General features: G+C 47.8%; 1 protein-coding gene across 4 annotated transcripts in view; it reads right to left on the reverse strand.

The window, feature by feature from the left end:
- The window catches only part of PTPN3 (protein tyrosine phosphatase non-receptor type 3), a 109,511-nt gene that overhangs the window by 51,577 nt on the left and 37,280 nt on the right, over positions 1–20,654 (reverse strand). For all 4 annotated transcript variants that reach the window (XM_080819539.1, XM_080819538.1, XM_080819540.1 and 1 more), the window contains exons 3-9: positions 19,966–20,073; positions 19,847–19,889; positions 17,207–17,285; positions 12,682–12,726; positions 9,343–9,395; positions 3,380–3,500; positions 2,174–2,261 (exon numbers count right to left, since the gene is read on the reverse strand). In XM_080819539.1, the coding sequence (XP_080675665.1) occupies positions 2,174–2,261; positions 3,380–3,500; positions 9,343–9,395; positions 12,682–12,726; positions 17,207–17,285; positions 19,847–19,889; positions 19,966–20,073 (537 nt within the window). The remainder of the gene's footprint in view (positions 1–2,173; positions 2,262–3,379; positions 3,501–9,342; positions 9,396–12,681; positions 12,727–17,206; positions 17,286–19,846; positions 19,890–19,965; positions 20,074–20,654) is intronic.

A 20,654-nucleotide genomic window follows, 5' to 3' on the forward strand; every position in this document is an offset into this window, starting at 1 on the left:
CTCTCTGCCTACTTGTGATCTCTCTCTCTGTCAAATAAATCAAATCTTTAAAAAAAAAAATGGCTACACATTGCCATAGACAATGAAAATACGGAAGACAGAGCAACTATAAGGTGTTCAAATTCATTTCAGAACAAGGTGAGTACAGTAAAATTTAAAAATAAAACGGTTCCTTCCCCTGAGTCATCTCTATCCCAACATACCCAATCAGATACTTGTAATTATATTAAAAAAGGAGTGGGGCACAGTCTGACTTACTTATCACTGAGTGTGAACGTTAGGTTCGCCGCTTACTAACTGTGTTATTTTGGGCTCCTGAGCCTCATTTTTTTCCTTTGTACAATAAGGATTATCAAAGCCACCTCTCCAAGGGTTTTTTCGGGCTGAAATTACAGAACACACGGCAGGCGTAATAAACTTTCATTCCCTTTTGCCTCCCAACATGGGGCGGGACAAATCACTTGTGAACAGGGATGCGAACACAGGGAATCAGAGAAACTAGCCAAAGAAAACAGTGCTGATACAGGCAAAAGTCCAGAGAACATTCACTACTGGGCACCCAACCGAAGTCACACGCAGCTCATCTCGAGACAGTCCCTGTTCACTAAATTCCCACGTTGTCCCTCCATTCCTCAGCTGTACGTGTAGAAGGCAGGGTCGTATGACTAGTTGTGGTCAGTGTTTTAGGAGAAGTGATGGGTCTCTTCTGGGCTGAACCATTTAAGAGGTGCTGTGCAATTTTCCAGCTTCCTCTTCATGTGTCACAAGCATGAGGCCACGTGTGGAGCTGGTGAAGCCACAGGACGGAAGCAGCCTGGTGGCCGAGTCTCTGTAAGGAGGAAGGCCCCTGGAGGGTCTCTGGGACCCACAGCAGCTTTTGAACTACTGCAGAACGAACTTTATGGTTATTAGGTTATTGATATTTAGGGGTTTTCGGAAGATCCAGCATAGCCAAAGATAACCCAACTCCCTCCGATCCCCTGGGAGGTGTCAGCCAGGCAGGTAATCATCTGGCCTGAGGTGTCTCACGGGACACAGGTGGTGGGGAGAGCACTCAACTCAGACACACAGGAAGCCTACTTCACCACGGCAGAAAGTTCTCCACAACATTCTATGAGAAGTTATTATTTGCAAATGTAATAAAAATTAACCGCCAAGTCCCAAAGTTGATCTCATATATTTTTCCTACTTTTTTTACTTAGGTCATAACTTGCCTATCACACAGTTACAGGATTGAAGGGATACAAAAGAGATGAAAGTGTGTCTATGAATTGCAAAAATATTCTACAGATGAAAGTTTGGTCATTTACTCAACTTCTCTGAACTTCCATTTTCTCACTGTAAAATGGGATGATTAGCATATCAACTTCACAAGGTTGCTATAGTCTTTAAATGAGAACTTGGGGTCTCATGAAAAGCATCTTGAGCAATGACTAGTACCTATTAGGTGTTCAACCAATATTTGCTTCCTTTTGGATATGATGGGGGCCAATTACTGGTAAAAATATAAAGGTCAGATGCCAATTGGACAGTGCTGGGGTCACGTACGGAAGCTGTTACTTCTGTGCTATGTGACCTTTGAGATGTCCTTGAGTATCAGTTTCTCCATCTGTAAAATGGGGGTAATAATACTCACCTCATGGCATTACTATGGGAAATAAGCAAGCCACAGTGTCTGGCAGATAGAAAGTGCTCAATAGATGAAGGATATCAGTCAGTTTTATTTAAAAGGTCACAATCAATTTAAAATATTTACTGGTTTGCATGATCATACCACTATGATTTTTAAAAACTGTCATATTTGAGCAGTTCGTGATATTCTGAGCAGCACTGAGATGAAACAGTAAAAACCTTGGTTCACTAAAGTATCACCTGGAAAATGGATATACACACTTTCTGCTTCTTTAACCATAACATGAAATCATCTTACAAAAACTACTCACTTCTAAACCCCATGACCCCCCCATCCCCTGGAAACAGGAAACATGAAAAAAGCAACCGGATAAATAACCAACCGAACTCAACATTACTTTATAAACTTTCCAAATATTGTTGAAAAAGACTGTGGTGTTTTTTTTTTTTTTTTTAAATACTGGAAAAGGCCGTTTCAAGAAGTTTTCAAACTTCTGGAATCCAGTTAGTTTTTGAACCAGACTGGGTCAAGGGTACCTACCCTACCACTGTGCAGCTCCACGCCATAAAAGTCGAGGGTCCGTGCTATGTTGATAAAGCAAGATTCAGCCTCTGACTGCTTTAGCCCACTACAGGAGAGGAGAGAAGATACAGAGTTTGCCAATCAGTAGAGCACAGAACTCCAGTTTTTAAAATAAAAATCCCCTCCAAGTTGGTAACATTTCTGTCAGGTCATTAAATACCTTATGTTATTAAACAGTCTGACCCTAAAACAGGTCTTTTTCTTGTCCGTTGAAGGCGACTTCATCTAGTCTGCTCAGTCCTTTCCTAAGTACCTCTTTCTCAGTAGGCTCTCAGTCCTCAGATACAGAAGACAGCCACCTTTTAAAATTCCCACCTTCCTTGTTCCGAGCTGCTTCCTTGATAGGCGCTCTTCAGGTCTTTCCACCTTGATCTACCCTCCCGGCAGCCTCAAACCCTCAAACGTCACGGTCCTATTTTAGGATGCTGGCTTCTGCCTGGGAAACAATTCTGGGAGGGAGGATTGGCAGCACCTTTTAGAAGGGACGCTGGTTGTTTGGCCTTTGTTCTTCCAGCCTTCCCAAGAATGGCAGGGCCCCCGAGACCTGGCCTTCCCGGTCAGGAGGGCCCTTATCTGAGCTGGACTGAACGGATGCCACCGCAACTTTGAAAAAAATGAGGCAAAGGACGAGGGGGCCAGAAGGGCGCACGACTGCTGGAGCACAGGCTTGGCCCGAGGCAGCCGCGGAAGACGGGCGCTCCCTTCTGGAATGAAGGCCTTTTCGTGACCTGAACCCAGAAAGGACGTGGGATTCACACAGCCTGGTGGCATTCGTCCATCTGCCTGTCTGTTCTGTGGGGCCTGAAGGAGCCGTCTGTTTTATTAAGTGCGGTCAACTGTTCAAAGGTTTGCCTGGTAGGTCAATTTGTGGGGCAGTCAGGTTTAAAAAGGGCATTCCCCCTAGGAATTAACGGATTTTGACGACATCCTAAAAAAGGAACGCTGTAAATCCCCCTAAACTCTTACTGGATTTTGCACTTTACAGAAACGCTAGTTATGCCAAATATATCTGCTATTGTAACAGCGCAAAGGTTCACAACCCCCTGACAGCTTAGAAGAGGTCTCGTAAGCAAACGGAAGTGAACACATCCAACCTACCGGAACACGGGGTCTGAAATGCCCTACTGGGGTTCCCAAAGGAGGCCGCCCCACCCCTCCTCTCACCTGTGCTGCTCATGGAGGGATTCCACCTTCGTTAAAAAGTCCTCATTCTGATCTGGGATAAACTGACTATCGGAAAGATAGCCCGGATGATGGATGGAAGAATTATAGTCTCCAAAATGAGCTATGAAGAGAGAATAAGGAGGAAATCACCTTCTCAGTTTGGTCTGTCTTCACAAGCATTGGCAGCATCACAAAAAAGGCCCTGGAAGCATTCTTCCGAGAGGTTCTACCATCACGTGCGATAGAGCTTCTCATTTGCTCCAGATTCCACATTTTTAACAGAACCCTAGATGGGCTCGGGACCACCGCGCATGCTTCCGCTGAGTGCTCTCTCCCTGAGGCCAGACGTTCCAACAGTGTAAGCTAGGTGCTGTTCTAAACCCACAGACTGGCAAGCACAGCAGTTTGTACCCTAGCCGGGACATTTATACAGAAGGGAGCCCACTCAAAAATACCACTCCCTCCACCAGACACTAGGCAGACGGACTCTCTAATACCCCAGGGCGATGACGACACTGGACCAACCTGCCCTAGAACAATGGGTGTGGGCAGAAGAGAGGGCATGCTGACCTGATTACTCCCTGCACCCTGACCGGCTCCCTGGAATTTGGAAAAGTGTAGAAGAGATGGAACCAGGATGTGCTGGGAAGCACAGTGGGAGAGTGGGGGATGGCATGAGGGATGGGCGTGGGTGGGGCTGATGGGTCTGGGCCTCAGCAAGGCCGAAGGCAGAGCTCTTGGGAAGAAGGAAACCTTCTTAGGGGAGTCAGGGAAACACAGGGAACCTGCAACAGCAAAGGGAAGAGGAAGAGGGCCTTCTAGAGGGATTATCAGATGCATCCCTGGTCCAAACAACACCTCTCCTCAAGATCCTTAACTGCCATTCTACAAACACGACTCGCTGATGTTTATGGTGTCGCTGGTATTCCTGAGAGTGGTTCAGTCGCCAACCTGTACAAGTGTGCATGGCTTCCCTGAGGATTCAAACCACCTGAGTGTCTGGACTGTTGAGACTGGGAAAAAGACCCTGGGTGGAACAGCCAAGGATCTGGCTGCGGGACCCAAGGACACCTGCTTCCCTTCGCCAAGATTCAGGTTTTCCTGCTTTATAAAAATACGAGAAAAACAAGTTCTAGTTCTGACGGGCAAATTACCCAGTATTTCCTATTCTTAAGGAGACGCTTTCATCTTTTTCTTAAAAATATTAACCTTGATCTTTCCAAAGGTTTCGAAGAATTCTTCCTGCAGCTGGCTTCAGTGCCAGGGGGCTCCTGAGGACTGACGTCTCATGGCACCCAGTCGACACAGATTTCTAAATCACACAGCTCCTTCTGTGTCACAAGGATGGGGACTGGGAGAAGCTGCAGTGATGCTTCATGGCCAATCTCAGAAGGGAAGGAGAGGAGCTGGGGAGCTGCCCAGGTGGATTTCATCACAAAGATGAGAGGAGAGACACAAGCATGTCTTTCTTTACATCCGTGTGGCTCTGCTCCCCCTCAGTTGCCATCACACGTTAACAGGTGCCCTATGAGATCCACACTGTAATGAGGGGCCGTTTCCTCCTTACAGTCTTCCCTGGGGGTTGGGAGTGAGGCAGACTCATCTGCGGGGCCTGGCATCTATGGATGGCACACAGCAGGTGCTCACAGATGCAGTGCTTGGAACTAACCCAAACAAAAGCTACTACAAAGTTCAGTTTTGGAAGGGGAAGAGGGCAGAAAGCCAAATGATCTATGCAGGCAGACTCGGCCAAGGGGAGACCACAGGCTGTTAAGGCCGGCCAAATGCAGCTAAGCTATGGACAGAAATGTTGAGGCTGGACTTTGGAAGCACAAGCGTGGCTTACAGGCAAGTCTGTACGTGGTGAAGTATGTATGTGTGTTTATAGGAAATAATTTGGATGCCCTGACATAGCCCCAATGAAGACAGCTTGAGAAAGCCTTAAAATTACCTTGTGTAAATTCATTTTAAAAGGGAAGAAACACACAAACAGATAAAGGAAAGAAACTGGTTGAGAGAAGGAACTTCTCTCACTTCACAGAAGCTACTCTCGGCAGTCAAGACCAGAACCCAGGTGATCCGTGCCCCAGCTAGTGCTCTCACCATCTCCACCAGCCTGCCTGCCAGGATCAAGCTAGTGCTGGCCAGTCATCTGCTGAGGACAGTGGTCATGTCCCCAGAAGGCAGCCAGATTCTGCAAGAGACTTTCCTTTGCCTCCCAGAAGAGTCCTACTGAATTTTACTCGGTTGGTTTCATTAGCTCATAGAGATTCTCCTGGATCTTGAGTGGGTCATCCATATTAGCTGACAAGTTCCAACCCCTGGGCCCTTATGCGAACATGAATAGCAAGACTGTCTTCAGTCAAGTCACTGAAAAACATCTGAACAAAGGAACGAAGGAACCTCCCAGTAGGGTGGTTTTCCCTAGAAACAGGAGTCCGCTGCTCTGCGCAAAGTGCTATGCTAACCACTAGAGGGAAACAGAGTCAAACAGTCATCTGCAAACACTGGGAGCGCATAGGGAGCGTCCCATGATGGTTTCAAAGCCATGGACCCATTAGATGCTCATGACCACCCAGTGACAGACATTGCATTCATCCCCATGAAATAGTTAAGGGAAGGGAGACTCAAAGAAGGGACCTGCCCGCTTTGCTCAGCTGGTAACTTAGAGCCTACACCCTGACCACGGTCCATACTCTTCCTCTACTTACTATACCACATACCCTAACCTCCAGAGTAATACACTTTCCTATTTGTGGAGAAGCACCACACGCAAAAGCTAATTATAGCAGGAAGAAAAGGAAATGAGTGTTTATGTGGGAAATACATTGTCTTAAGTTCCATGCATTCTTCTGGCTAATGTTTTATATTGTGCAGGAAAGAGAGTATATTCTAGGCACTCAAACGTGCAGCATTTCAAGCTGCTAAACTGTTCTGTTCGGCAAGTCCCTTACATAAACCCCTTGCATGTTATTTATCCATCTCCCATTTGACCTTGGAGGTTTCTCTCAGGGGTCACGACTAAGAAGCTTTTCTGGATTCACTCACTCCTCCCCCACGCAGGATGGAGGGCACCCCCTGTGCCCGCCCTCACTGTCAGCATCGGCTGGCCCACCGTGTCTCCCCACCGGGCAGGAGACCCTTGCCCTGCAGAGAGACCGTGCTTTGTCGGTCCATTCACCCTGAGGCGGGTGCAGAACCTGGGTGTGACAGAGGTCAATGGACATTACAGAGTAAATACAGATTTTTAAAAATTTCATTCTTCGAGCCTCATCGATACTTGAAGCCACCGGCAACCTACAGTCTTTGCAGGTTATGTGCCTACATTTCTTTTCATCAAGTAAGAAAGTGCGCTCTTGGTTTGCTCCTATCTCCCTCAGCCACACGGTGGGGACGATCTGGTGAGATGTAGTGGATACAATTCAGATATCCCACAGTATCCTCTCCAAGAATTCACCTTACAGGAACGCGAGCACAGAAGTATGGGGGAAAATACGTAGGTACTTCCTGAGAGCAGAGGAATAAAGGGCTTATACTTAAAAATGCTTGCCTGACAACCCGTCTTTTTATGACCACGCTAGTGAGGCCAGGGCTCCCACGGACACTAGTTTGTAATTTTTGGGTGCTCGTAAATTCTTTGAGTCCCCGGTCTGGCATTCGTTTGCAGAGGGGAACCTGACCACTGAAGCTTAGAGTAGGATCTTCTCATTCGGGTCTTACATTTCACTCTAAGTAGAGTTGATTGTTTACAACAGGCCGTTCTTTAGAAAGCTTGTTTCTGCGCCCACATGAAAACAGAGTGAGAGTTAACGCTCGCCTTACACCTGGCACGATTCTGAGAGCTTTCCACATAATAACGCATCCCCTCCTCCCTGTGACCCCATGAAGTAAACAGTGTTATCCCCACTTGACCGATGAAGAAGCTGAGGCCTAGGGAGGCTCAGGGTCCTGCACGTATGAGGCAAAGAGCCAAAACCCAGATAACATGGTCAGGTGTGCTCTGGTCGACTCAGTTACCAGCAAGGGTCCAACTGCGGAGTTTCCAGTTGGGAGACTGCCTCACACGTGTGGTTTGACTCACACAGCCAATTCTGAGTTATCGTAGTCACTGTCCTCACCTCTGTTTTACAGATGAACAAATGGAAATTCAAGGAATTGCTCCATTTCCACATTAAGTGGCAAGTGGAGAAGCCAGGTTTTAGATCGAGTCTGGCTGCATGCAAAGCTACGTCCTTTCCAAAAGTGTTCCCAGCCCTCAAAGCGGAAGCCGTAGCCACGGACACCAGACTCCCTCTGGGATGTGGCAAAGCTGGTTTGTTCAGCCGACCATCCTGGCAGAGATGGAGGCCATGAGGTCTAGAGACCAGCAGGGAGACAGGTCGGCTGTGGCTGGGTCACTTCCAGCTGCACTGGAGGGAGAGGGGAACTTTCCAAACTACCCAGACCCACCATCATGCCACTTCTCAGTTTTCCACCGGGGAGGAGATGCAGGCTCTCTGGGGAGACCGATACTAGGTCTCCCCTCACTAGTGAGGGGGGTCACTGTTAAAAAAGTCCATCTTCCACTTCCTGGTATCACGCAGGAGGGCAGACAGTGCAGGCCCAGCCACCTCGCTCTTCACCTCTCCTATACCTGTTCCTTGAACCCAGGGGTGCGGACAGACTTAAAGGCCTTCTCTTGCTACTTTGCCTCTGAGACCAAAGTAGAGTGAGTCATTCAGCCAGCACCTGCTCTGAGACCTGTCTTGTCCTTTTCGTTCCCTACCACACAGTCAGCCAAGAGGGCTAACGGGCCAAGACGGTGCGCAGCGCACAGAAAGGGAGGGGGCCTTCCTAAGTCCTGGGCCCCCATGGAAGTCTGCCTGACACCATGCGGCTAACTGGGAAGCAATACTTTGCCTTCCTTCTGGCTAGGTACTCTCTCCACTGTGCACAGCCAGCATCTACCATGGTGCCTGACGGGGTATATATTCTCAGCAAAGTTTTGCTGAATGAGTGATTCTTAAGCTTAAGCAAGCCTTGATGGGAAATTCCATATGGGTTTTCTACCCAACGTGGCAGCCACTGGCAATATATGGCCACTGAGCCCTTGAAACATGGCTGGTCTAAACTGAGATGTGCTGGTTTTCAAAGACTTCATAGGAAAACAAAATGTAAAATAACTTGTTAATTTTTACATTGCTTATATATGGAAATGATAATATGTGGGACAGACTGGAGTAGTTAAAATATTAAAGCTAATCTCACCTATTTAGTTTTCCTTTTTAATACTGGGTACTAGACACTTAATTTGACAGAACAGAGATCACAGGTAGGCAGAGAGGCAGGCAGAGAGAGAGGAAGAGAAGCAGAGGGCCTGATGCGGGGCTCGATCCCAGGACCCTGGGACCATGACTTGAGCCAAAGGCAGAGGCTTTAACCCACTGAGCCACCCAGGCGCCCCTGGGTACTAGACACTTAAAAGGACACATGTGGTTCACATTATGTTTCTATAGTACAATGATGCTACAGACCGACGAGCGACCCAGGAACTCTGGGTCCAAAATAAACTCCAAAAATAAATTCCTTAGATCCTAAGAAAGTAGCATGAGTGGCCTCCAGCAGATCCTTAACCACAGGACTCGTTTTCCATGTCTGTAAAAGGCGAACGGTAGAAATATTTGCCCCACTGGGGTTTGTGATGAGATCTGATATGTGGGCAAGGGTCTGCTTAATGCGTTGTATGATAGGTGACTTCTGTCGAATGGACTCATCCACACCTTCCCTAACCAACATCCCAGTGCCAGCAGAGTGTGTGTCAGTCAGGGGGAAAAGTGGGAGTATCCCGACAACCAGAGAGAAGCTTGCCCAACAGGATTCCTGGGAAGAGGGGAAGTGACCTGGTCAAACGGGAAAGGCCAGTGACTTTCTTAATACATCGCTCAGAACAGTCTGTCCCATGAAACGCTCCCTTGGTGACTTACATTGTACTGCATAGGATGCTAGAACCACTGCCGAGTTAAGAGGGCAGGTTAACCTGTCAAGAGAAAAACATATCAGCAAAGTCACAAGAGCCAAGGACAGCCTGAAACAGCCAAGATGGGGAACACCTGTCTTCTTTCTTAGATTAGCCATTAAAAAGACATCATGAATCATAATAAAGATAATTTTAGGATGTAACTCAAATAGTAAAGATAAATGTACCACTGTAGATTCACAATTAAAAGAGAACTTTGTCATGTTTAAAATAATACACATTAATACAAATACCATGAAGCTAGAGGTCTAATGTTGGCCAAGGTTTTGGCTGGTCAAGAAAGGTCAGGCTCATATCACTAAGAGGAAACATGAGAAAAATTATATTCTTAGATCCACGGGCATCCTCCGTATCTTTCTAGTAAAGACGTGAGACCTTTCGGAGAGCTTTTTAACTAAATCCCTGACTAGAAAGGTGGGGAAAACAGAAAAGGATTCTTAAAATTTTAAAACTCTTGTGAGTTCTAAATTACTTAGTAACAGTCACTTTTTAAGATTCCTAAATCTGTTTACCTTCCTGAAGCTTCTGATGTATAGGGAATGATCTGTCTGCCTCCCAGTGTGCCTGACACCTGCTAGAAACCCATGGACTGGACGTTAGACTTGAGTTCCCTTCCCCTTAGGCTCACTGCCCTCCAAACACCCTGTTTCTACCAAAGACACCATCTCTAGCTTAGTTATACTGCAAATCCTCTGGCCGCTCCCTTCTCTCTGTTCAACCATGAACTCTCCCATCTGCCTAGGAGCCTGGCCACCAGACCTGGGCCAGGGATCCCTGCCAGGTGGAGAAACACACTGCAGAGGGGCCAACTACAAGCAGCACGAATGAAGGCTTGCAGAGTGGGGAGACACAGATTTTAAGAGCATTCTTCCTTGGCAGCCCCAGGGGAAGTGGAGAAAAAGTGCTGTTTCCATGGTAGCTCATGAAATTCCCAAGATGTGAGTCACCCCCATGTCTCTGACTAATCAGGTTGGCCAGCGCAGGGTTCCCCTTCCTGTCTGCTGTGCTATGCTATGCTCCGTCCTGAAGCTGCCCAAGAAGGTAGCCTTCCCTATGTGAGGGGCCCCCCAACTTTCCTGAAGTTACTAGGTATTCCCTGCTAGAACTTCTCAACGATCACTCCGAGTCTGGAGATACGTCCAGCAATACTCACCATCTGTTTGTTCATCTGGAGGCCCAGAGAGCCCGTGGGGAGAGGAGACACCAGCCACTTGCTCTCCTACCAAGATGGGCTTCAAGGAAACCTGATTTAGGGTCCCCACTAGAGGCAGAGCAGGTGAATGGGACTCGGGGAACACCTGAGGAGATAGGCTAAGGAGGTTCCATCCACACGGATGGAACAATCTCATGAATACGTCAAAAAAGAACATTTCCAAAGAATAGTGTAAATACAAATGAAAAAAGAATGCTGAAAGCCTGCATGACTATTCAGTGTGGCCCCTAGAGAGACCCCTTTCTTTCCCTCTAGGCTTTAGGGTCTCCATCTGATGGCCAATGTCACCTAGCTCAGTGGGAAGGAGGGCATGCCTTGGGAACCGCCCACCACTGATGGTTTCAGTCAGGACACCTAGGAAGAAGGCTAACCGGATCCATCCAGTCTGTCAAAAGATCCACAGCTACTAATGGCCAGACCCACCCTGACGCACCCAGAAGTGTCCGGTAGTAGGAGACCCTCTCCTGAGAGAGGTGGGGAAGGCCACCAGCAGGCCTGATGAGAATGCCAGGGATTTAAGGCAGGTTGTGCCCCTCAACCGATTTCACCCAAAACTAACAGGGGGTATCGTGTTGGGAGAAGAAAACAATGAAGACAGCCAATTCCTACTGTGGAGAGCACTGGACTGAGAGCTCCTGGGGGGAGAGGGCCTTGCCTTTTTTGACCAGCACAGAGCCCATCGCCTAACAGATGCTTGAGAAATACTTGTTGGGAAAAGAGATTAGTGCTCAGGGGCGAGAGACAAGTTTCCGCTGCTGCAGAGGGCAGCCTGGACCTGGGAGACGGGCGGGTAATGTCACTCTAGCATCACCCCCCCATGTGAGAAGGCTGTCTCACAACATGGGGAGCTCATTTCTGGGGGTGCTTAAGCAAGGCCTGCAGCTGGGCTAGAGAAGGGGCTCCTTCCTCCTCCGAGTAAGAGAAGGAGCTAAATTACAAAACTTCTCCAATTCTAGGAGCCCTGAACAGGTTTTCAACAGGTTCGGGCAGTCCAGATTTCAACATGTGTCTTGTTTCTAAATGTTCTTCTATCCCCAGGATCTTCACCGCCGTGCTCACAAATCTCCCTTCCATCCAGACGAAGAACCCTAGCCTCTTCCAGCCTTCCTGTCCTTGCACTGGTACTGTCTTTGCAGATGCTGCTCGAGCCACATGCCTTCTACTTGAAAACCTCCAACAGCTCTCTGCCTGTCTGGCTGGCTTTGACAGGAAGACAGCCCCCCTCCTCCCCTTATTCTGCTCTAAGCCTCCAACACGTGTTTTTCAACTGGGACCAAGTGGGTAGGGCAGGGCCTGCACTCCTCCCTCCTTCTAAAACCTCAGTGGCAACTGGGGTCTGCGCAGCCCATACGGGTCCCCATCGTCTCATGGGCTCCTGTCTCACTGCCCCCAACCACATGGGGGGGCCCCCTCACAGAGGCTTCTGAAGACCCTCCTTGGGGGAGCTGCTAGGAGGAAAGAGGGGATTAGGAGAACGGGAATAAGTTGTGACTGTTTCTACCAGTTCATTGGCTGCAGGTTCTCCCCTAAGTCACAGAAAAGTCGGGATTTGGAGGAGGTAGCTCAGGGACAAGTGGCTTGGCATATCTCCTCCCTTCCCGAGCCATTTCAGATCCTTCCAGCCACTGAGATGGTCCTGCCACACAAGACGTGCTGACTCACAGGCAGACGCCCCTGTCTTCTAGCACAAAGCCTCCCAGAGAGAAAATGAATCATCTGTAGGTACTAAGGGGCTTGGAAGTGGACCTAAATTAGGCCCGAGCTGCCTTCCTGAATGAAGCGTGTCTCACATTCTCCCTGTAACATTTCTCAGGTCTTTACCAGAAAGATAACTGTACCTTTGCTAATAAAATCAAAACATGAAATGAAGTTTCTTCAACCTCAGCTTCTCCCAATCAAGACTGAGTTAAAAACAGATGTCCAGAGCAGAGTGTCATGCAGGGTGCTACTTTCAACAACCATCCTTTGTTTAGATTTAATACTGTTTCCAGAAATACATGCTCATTAGATTGAAACCAGGAATTTTAGTGTCTGGCAACTGACAGGGAAAGAAGAACGTGAAATTCTCATTACCTTCCGTCACAAATATCCATCTTCAGTTGTAAGAAATACAAATGCCTACAAAACAATTGTTTTTATTAATTCATAATACTGGAAATACAAGAAAAAGGTGGTAAGTCAAGGACAAGATCTGTACATTTGGAAAACAAAATACACAAATACGCATTTGCATCTGAAGTCTTGGGGTTGCTTTTTGTACATTGCAAAGCTGCTCCTTCGGTAACAATGGTTCCGTGTGGCTGCTGGTTTCCACCCAGCCTCACGCCAGCACATGCCGTCCCAAGGATGGCTAAGCCCGCCAACAATCAGCCAGAGCTGTTGCCAGTGGGCTCCCCCACCCTGGACATTCCCCATCAAACTCGGGGCCTCCGAGAGCACCAGGCCCCATGGGCGGGCGTCACGCACAGGGAGCCCCCAGGTGCTAGGGGGGCGGTGGTGCAGCGCACACCCACATTCTCTCTGCGTGAAGCGGCAGACAGGAGCTGGGTCTGTGAGGACACTTCCTTGGCTGGGTGCAAACACCCAGCTGAGTTGTTTCCCATGTCCCGGGAACTGTGGGTACTCGAGCAAAAGCATAAACATCAGTCAGCTACCAGCTGCCAGGACCTCTGAGCAAATTCAGCATTTGCCCGAGAGCTACCAGCAATGTCAAAACCCAGGACCTGATTTGTGGGCAGTGCTCGGGAACCCATCCCAGGGCTTGCACCCTGTGAGTCTCCCCCAAGTCTAGGGACGGGTAAGAGACAGCAGCAAGAGTCCTGCGCCGACCACCAAGCACCAAGGAAAGCTTTATATTTAGGGATGCGACATACACCCAGTTGGCTGCTAGCTCCCACTCTTTTTTAAAGCCCAGATTCAAATGGGACAGACATTCCAGTGTCTGGCCAAGGGGACAAAAGGGAAACTTCTTGAAATACGATATAGATGCAGCAGAAGTATTCTGGGGCAGGACAGTGATCATTTTGGCAATTTGAAACACATGGGGTCTCCTTGGTCCTTCAAGTTCATACGTTCAAAGGTCAAGGTGCTGGTGTCCCGAGACATGAATGCTTCACTTGGCATTACCTCCTCTGTGCACAAATCTGGGCTAGGTGCAGGGAATTCATTTCAGCCTCCTGCCCGCTCTGAAGTAGGTACCACCACCTCCTTTTTTTTTTTTTTTTTTTTTTTTTTTAGGAAACAGACATTCAGATAGGTTACATGGGGTCAATTAGATCTTATTTTAACCTGGACACCCATGCTATGAAAAAACCTGACTATGCTACAAATTTCTTATGGATCTAACGACTTCAGGCTTGGGGTCAATGTTCTAACTTTGATATTTTTACATAGCCTGTTGTCATCATCAACTACCCTTAACATGTTGAAGACCAGCCCTGAGACACCATGTAGCCTACGGTTGCTGACTCACGCTTACTCTGTATTGGAGACTATCTTTTTCACCCAGGAGAACATCACCAGTCCTTTATAGTTTGTTCCTATGTTTATCCAAGCTGACATTCGACCAGAATTAAGTGTTCTCTCCTCCTACAATGCTACTGGGGGAAAGCAGAGAAGGGAGAGAATGCTAGATAATCCGATGGTAAACCTGGCCCTCCAGTGACGAGCCGGGCTAATCCGTGTATCTTCCTTGGGACAGAAATGCGAAGGGGAACCTGGACATTACCATTCATCAGAGGCTACCTTGTCTGAGTCAACTTCATGACATCACACCAAGAGGTTGTAATAGGGGAAGGAGGCCCAAATGTAGGGCATCTCCCGGGAATCCTGAAGGAGCTTCCCTTTGAGACTGCCAGTAAATGAAAATGTGTCCAATGACACAATGACATGTCCAATCTTATCAGGAACAGCCGTTGTGGAGGCTCTCAGTCAAGGAGACGTCTAACGATCAGAATAAAAGAAAAATCAAACAGAGAAGGTGTCAGCACACCTGACTTCAGAAATGTAAAGGTCACTCTTAGAGTGTACCCCATCTGTGAACTCAACTTCACACAAAAAAGGCAACGAATGCCTCCCTAGGATTTTAGAAAACAATAAATACCACTTTCTCTGACACTCGAGAGCTACATTTCTTTAAGAGGAACTTACTTTTGGGTAGGCTACAGAACTGGGGCTTAATAGGATACTGTGTGTCAGGAATATAGGCAAAACTTTTTAAAAAGTTTTTAAAAAGTTTTTTAAAAAGTTAAAAAAAAAAAAAAAGGACATGTGAATTAATGGTGGAAGTCGAGCTCAGCATAGGAAAAAGATCTGGCACTTCTGGCTGCCCACCAGCTCCATCGGAGCCGTGTGGGTGGCTGCTGTTATGGCTCCCGTTACATTGAAATCTGGTGCCCCAAATCCTAGGAGGTGACAGCCACATTCTACTCCAACCCTGGGGATACCACTCATCTTAAGTTGGGAGGTGGGGTGGTGGCAGGGTCACGTTTCAGTGGCTTCTAGCAGGGATACAAACAAACTGAGTTTTATCTTGGACTTAGGGAAGAACAAAAATTCATCAATTACTCATCTTGTGCCCAAATCTGCCTCCTGGCATCCTCCACCCACTGGCCATGATTCTACCACCAAGTATGTCTAATTCCCCTTAACTGTGACAGCACTTACAGATCTCAAGGCAGCCTGTTTTCTTCCTAGTCCTCCCTCCGTCCCCGACGTCCTACATTTCCTCAGATGTCCCTCAAATGACAGGGAGGCTAAGCAAAGGGATTCTGTCGGCATCCAGAGAGGGTGAGCTTCTCTCTGGTGGGGTATGGAAGTGGATGCCTGATGACCTGGAGAGGGACTCTTGGGGTAGGCCAGCCCCGGCAATCCCTGCACTCCACCATGCCCGCTGGCCACCATACCCCTGGAGCTCCAGCATCACAAGGGGCAGACAGAACCACAGGTGACAATTACTAGCTCAGGCAGGGCAGTTCACACTTGGTGTTGGAACCTATCAGTTGCTCATATGTTTAATGGATAATGACTGGCATTTTAAGAGAACAGAGAGCTTGAGAGGGGTCTGCCCTTGCTCTTGGTTTATTAAACATTTGCTTCCCTGATGTCCCTCCCGACTGCCCCGTGAAGCAAAACGCATTTTTGCTCTGTGGTTGTGATTTTAAAATCCAAGGGTTAAAACCACATATGTGTAAACACACACTCTTATAACCCATCATAACATTTTCAAAGCATCCCTTCAACAGAACTTGGTATTTGATAATGGCCTGGGGGAACCGTGGTAGGGTGATCTCAAACACCTGTTCCTATGGCTATGTCGCCCCTCTGTGTCCCCTGGCTCAGGAGCTGAGCTGTTGCGCTAACCCCTCAGTCCATCAGCATGAGGAACCATTACGGGGAAAACTCAAAGCACCACATGAACTTCCCACGGTGACCCAATGAGCCCCGACAGACATCTCTTACTCTGGCTTAAAATTCAACTGAACAGTAAACACAGTCAACTCTCCGATGTGTTATTGTGGAGGGAAGAGGTACACAAAGAAAGCAAAACAGAGTAACAGACTAATATTTAGTCTTCAAACATCCGAAAAGTTGAAACATCATCATGTGATTACCTTAAAAAACAAAACAAAACAAAACAAAAAATAATACTCAATGCCTGAGTTAATGTCACCTTCTTGGTGAGGGTCTCTGGGTACAACGAACACAGAATAGGAGTCAATATTCCCGAACATCCATTAAGTTTTGTTTTTGTTTTTTTTTTTTTCTGGTAGAGACAAAAACCTCTGCAAGTTTCCCTCCCTATGAAAAATAAACATATTATTAATAAAAGGGCTCAACGTTGCTATGGGGTAGTGGAAGTGGAGGCAGGGTCACTATTCAAACAGCAACAACCCTCCTGCGCAGGTCTCTTCCATTCCAAACCCTGTTCCCCACCCAGAAAACCCACGTGCTAGTACAAAACAAGGGTCAGGCCCCTCGCCAAGCCCTGAGGGGTAAACAGTCCTATCTTGGCTCTCTTTCCCTTATCTGGCTCACATTTGGCCTCTACAGACTGATTCACCCAGGAGAGATGCTGCCCCAGCTTGCATTCCTTTCTATTTCGACCAACCGGGGATTTGGTAGAGAATGCTCAGTTCAGAACCTTCTTTTTATCCCGAAGAGCCTCCGTTCTAGCCTCACAGAGATACCGTGTTATTTGATGTGTAGACGACTGAGGACCGTCTCAGCAAACTGGTCTTCCAAACCCCCCCTCACGCCCCCACCCCCAACGCGCTTTAGCAAATGAATGAGTGCTTTCTCTGGGCGCCTGCAGGCTCCATGGGCAGGAGGGGTTGGGGAGGTGGGAGGAGTGGGAGGAGGTCGAAGGCAGTGGACTCCAAATGGCACCAAATAAGGAAGTAAGGAGTTCCCAGACAGAGAACTAATTACCTGATGAAAATTTCAATCTGTACCCCTCTGATTTTTACTTGTTTCATAACCACTGGTGTGGTTATACCCAAAGGAAATGTACGGCCACAGTGATAAGATAAAGAGTATATTTTTAGTGGTTACTCATTTTTATATACTACAAAGGAAACTTAAAAAAAAATGTTATTACCTGGTTTGTTCTTCCTGTAGTGTGTTGGGATCAGGTATAAAAAATCTTACTCGAAAATGCAGAGTACAGGGGAAACCTCCTACAACATTTTTCAAAAACAAATTTAAGTTTTCCCTTTAAAAAAGTCAATGCAGGTAAGAGGCTACTCTCCCATTAGTGATGCATTTTTTACCCCACTAGACCACAGCTTTTTTCATCAATTAAAGGACTAATTTCAAAAAAGGAGTGCACAAGATAATCGTTTAGAAATCTCCCAAGTCACAAATAGTCAAATATTTTGCAACACGAGCATAGAATGAGGTACTCTATCCCCTCCCTACTATAGGTTTAACTTAGGGCTGTGTTCAAACAATGCACTCCGTTACAGGTATTAGGAATTTTTAAAAATCCTTAAATCAACAGATCATACAATATTCATAAAGAAATAATCTCACACAGATAGCCATTTTATACTTTTTCCATTTTCATGTACGTTCTTGAATTTAAACACTGCCATAACATTTTCATATGTGTTCTTGAACTTAAACATCGCCGTGACTCTGAGTAGGTCAGGCTGTTCTCGGTGGCACTGTTTTACAGATAAGCCAACAGGCACAGAGTCTTGCCTTCGGCCACGGAGCAGATGAGAAAACCACAACTCAAGCACTGAGGGTTTTGATCCCTGCTATGCCACAAAGCAATCATTTTGATAACAGTTCATGCTTTTAATGCAAAGTGAATTCCCAAAGTGATGAACATATTAGCAAATATTACACAATTAACATACTCAAATATGGCTTTATGCAACGATACCAAGAGTCAATTTGCTTGTAGAGATCAAATTAGCCCATTTCTTTCGCTGGATATGGCAACAGGAGAAGATCAGGTTGTGTGGCTAAGATTTCGTGCTCCTCTTCAGGTCAGCCTCTCCCCTCTCCGTTACTCAGTAAACCTTTGCTGGCCCCGTCGATGTGCTCAGCACTATGCTGCTTCTGAAACTCGAGCCTTCTCCACCCTGCTCCTCCCACTGATCTGCCACGGATCTGCCCACCTCACCTTGCCTCTCTTTGGTACCTTCTGTCAGTATCTCTGTGGCTTGGGTCAAAGGTAGGAATGGTGTGTGTGCACCTGTGAGTGTGCCTCTGTGCATAGGCCTGGGTACCAGTGGGTGGCGCTGTAACGTGGTACAGTCTGACCACCTGCACTTCAGGGGATAGCTCACTCTTCCCACTGCCTTCAGCTCCCCTCCTCACCGTACCTTGTCAGTGTGTGTCTCAGGATGCCTTTGTGCGCCCAGAGCATCCTATCCAGTGCTCAGAACTATCCTAGAACCGTCACTCTCCTTGCCTGCAACTCTACCCTTGGCTGTCCACTCCTTGAGGGCAGGGTCTAAATCTCACTGGGACCAGATTCCCAAAGCCCAGCTCAGTGCGCTGCCAAAATCTGAGCTCAGGACACATCTCCTGAATGAGGGAGTTAGTGAGAGAATGAATAACAACACCTCTTCATGTGCCTATGGACTCAATGCTCTGAGAATTCAAATGGGGGCCAGTAGTCATCTGCACAGTGGTTCAGCGGCTCCCCACGGGTAGGTAGTTCTGAATGCTGAGGGAGGTAAGGGCTTGGAGGCCAGGTGAGAGCATCAGTGGGATCACGGCCATGGTTCCTCGTCTCTACTCCTTCCCACTGGGGTGCTGGGGCAGGTGTGGGGAGGTGGCACATGTGTGTGTCCGCTTGCGTGAAATCTACCTGCTGCTTACCCTTTGCTGGTCACCCCCCATGGACGGGGTGCATGGTGGGGAATGCAGAGAAAATGTGGCAAGCACCATTCCCCGAAGTTGCCTACACTCTCCAAGGAAGATTAAGGCTGGCAACCATGAGATGAAGGAGTTACGACAAGTGTCAGGGAGGGTTGGGGGAGGCATGGCTTCTAATAGCAGAGACAAGAGTCTGAGTGGCTTAGAAGAACAGCAAGATTTGGATATAAGGAAGAGGGAAAAGCATTCCAAACAGAAGGAACAGACAGAGGAAGGGCACAGAGGAATGTGTACAGCCTTGCAGGTCAGTCAGGTTTGTCTGGGGCAGAAGGTGCATAAAGGGGAACAGAGTGTGATGCTAGAAAACCAGGCTGGGAACAGACCTGGGGGCGGGGGCGGCATGCTGTGAAGCTCCTCCTAACTGGGAGTTACAGGATGGCACTGGGGCCCACTCGTGGCTGGGGAGTAGTATGCTCCATCTGTGATATTACCTACCTAGGTCTTGGGCTCCAGGGGGAGGGTGTGTGAGCGTGTGAGAGTGTGTGTGTGTGTGTGTGTGTGTGTGTGTGCGCGCGCGCGCGTGCGTGCACGTGTGTCTTTCCCAGCCTGGCTCTCTCACTGGGCAAAGCAAGGCCATCCTCCTTCCCTTGTAAGAAGAAAGTAGGTTCCTGGGCTCTTGGCTGCCTTCTTTGACCTTTCCCTTTCCTGCTCCCAGCTGTGAGGGCTGATGTGGAAGCTGTGCTCAGGGAGAAGTCAGACAGGGAGAAGTGGGCTCACTCACATCGCCTGGACCCCCGGGAATCCAGGTCCCAGATGTTACAAGCATGCTGAGGCTTGGAGGAGAGAAATGGGCTGTGATACACTAACACCCCACGTTCAACCGAAATGGGACGGTCACACTCACCTTTTAACTGCTTCCTGATGGGTTTGCTTGATTCCAGCCATCTCTGTCGGGTAAGAAAACATATGCTATAAAACCAAACCATGCAGGAGTCCAGCAAGTCTTAAAGGGACGGCACTCACAAGAGAGTCTATGGAGTCATCGCCATGCTGCAAACCAAAATACTCCTTTTCAGTCACACCCAGGTGGTTGTATGCCATATCCAGAAGAACTTGACCGGTATCTTGTTTCTAGGGAAGGAGAAAAAAAAGTGTCTAGTGGGCAAATTTTTAAAATGAATCAAGAATGGATGGTTAAACGTCTTTATTGCAGGGGTGCCTGGGTGGCTCAGTCGGTTAGGCAGCCAACTCGTGTTTTCGGCTTGGGTTTGATCTCAGGGTCCTGGGACGGAGCCCCGCGTCAGGCTCCACACTCAGTGGGAAGTCTGCTTGGTGATCCTCTGCCTCTCCCTCTCCCGCCCACACGTGCGCATGCTCTAATAAGTAAATAAATCTTTATTTTTTAAAAAGATTTTATTTATTTATTTGACAAACAGAGATCACAAGCAGGCAGAGAGGCAGGCAGAGAGAGAGAGGAGGAAGCAGGCTCCCTGCTGAGCAGAGAGCCCGATGCGGGGCTCGATCCCAGGACCCTGGGATCATGACCTGAGCTGAAGGCAGAGGCTTAACCCACTGAGCCACCCAGGTGCCCAGTAAATAAATCTTTAAAAAGAAGTCTTCATTGTGGGCAAAAAAGGAGTTAAAACATTTAGAGATTTTATGTACACTCTGACCTCACGGTAAGAAATGCTTTAATAAATGTCATATCAACA

The sequence above is a fragment of the Martes martes genome (assembly GCF_963455335.1).
Source record: "Martes martes genome assembly, chromosome: 12".
NCBI classification, from domain to species: Eukaryota; Metazoa; Chordata; class Mammalia; order Carnivora; family Mustelidae; genus Martes; species Martes martes.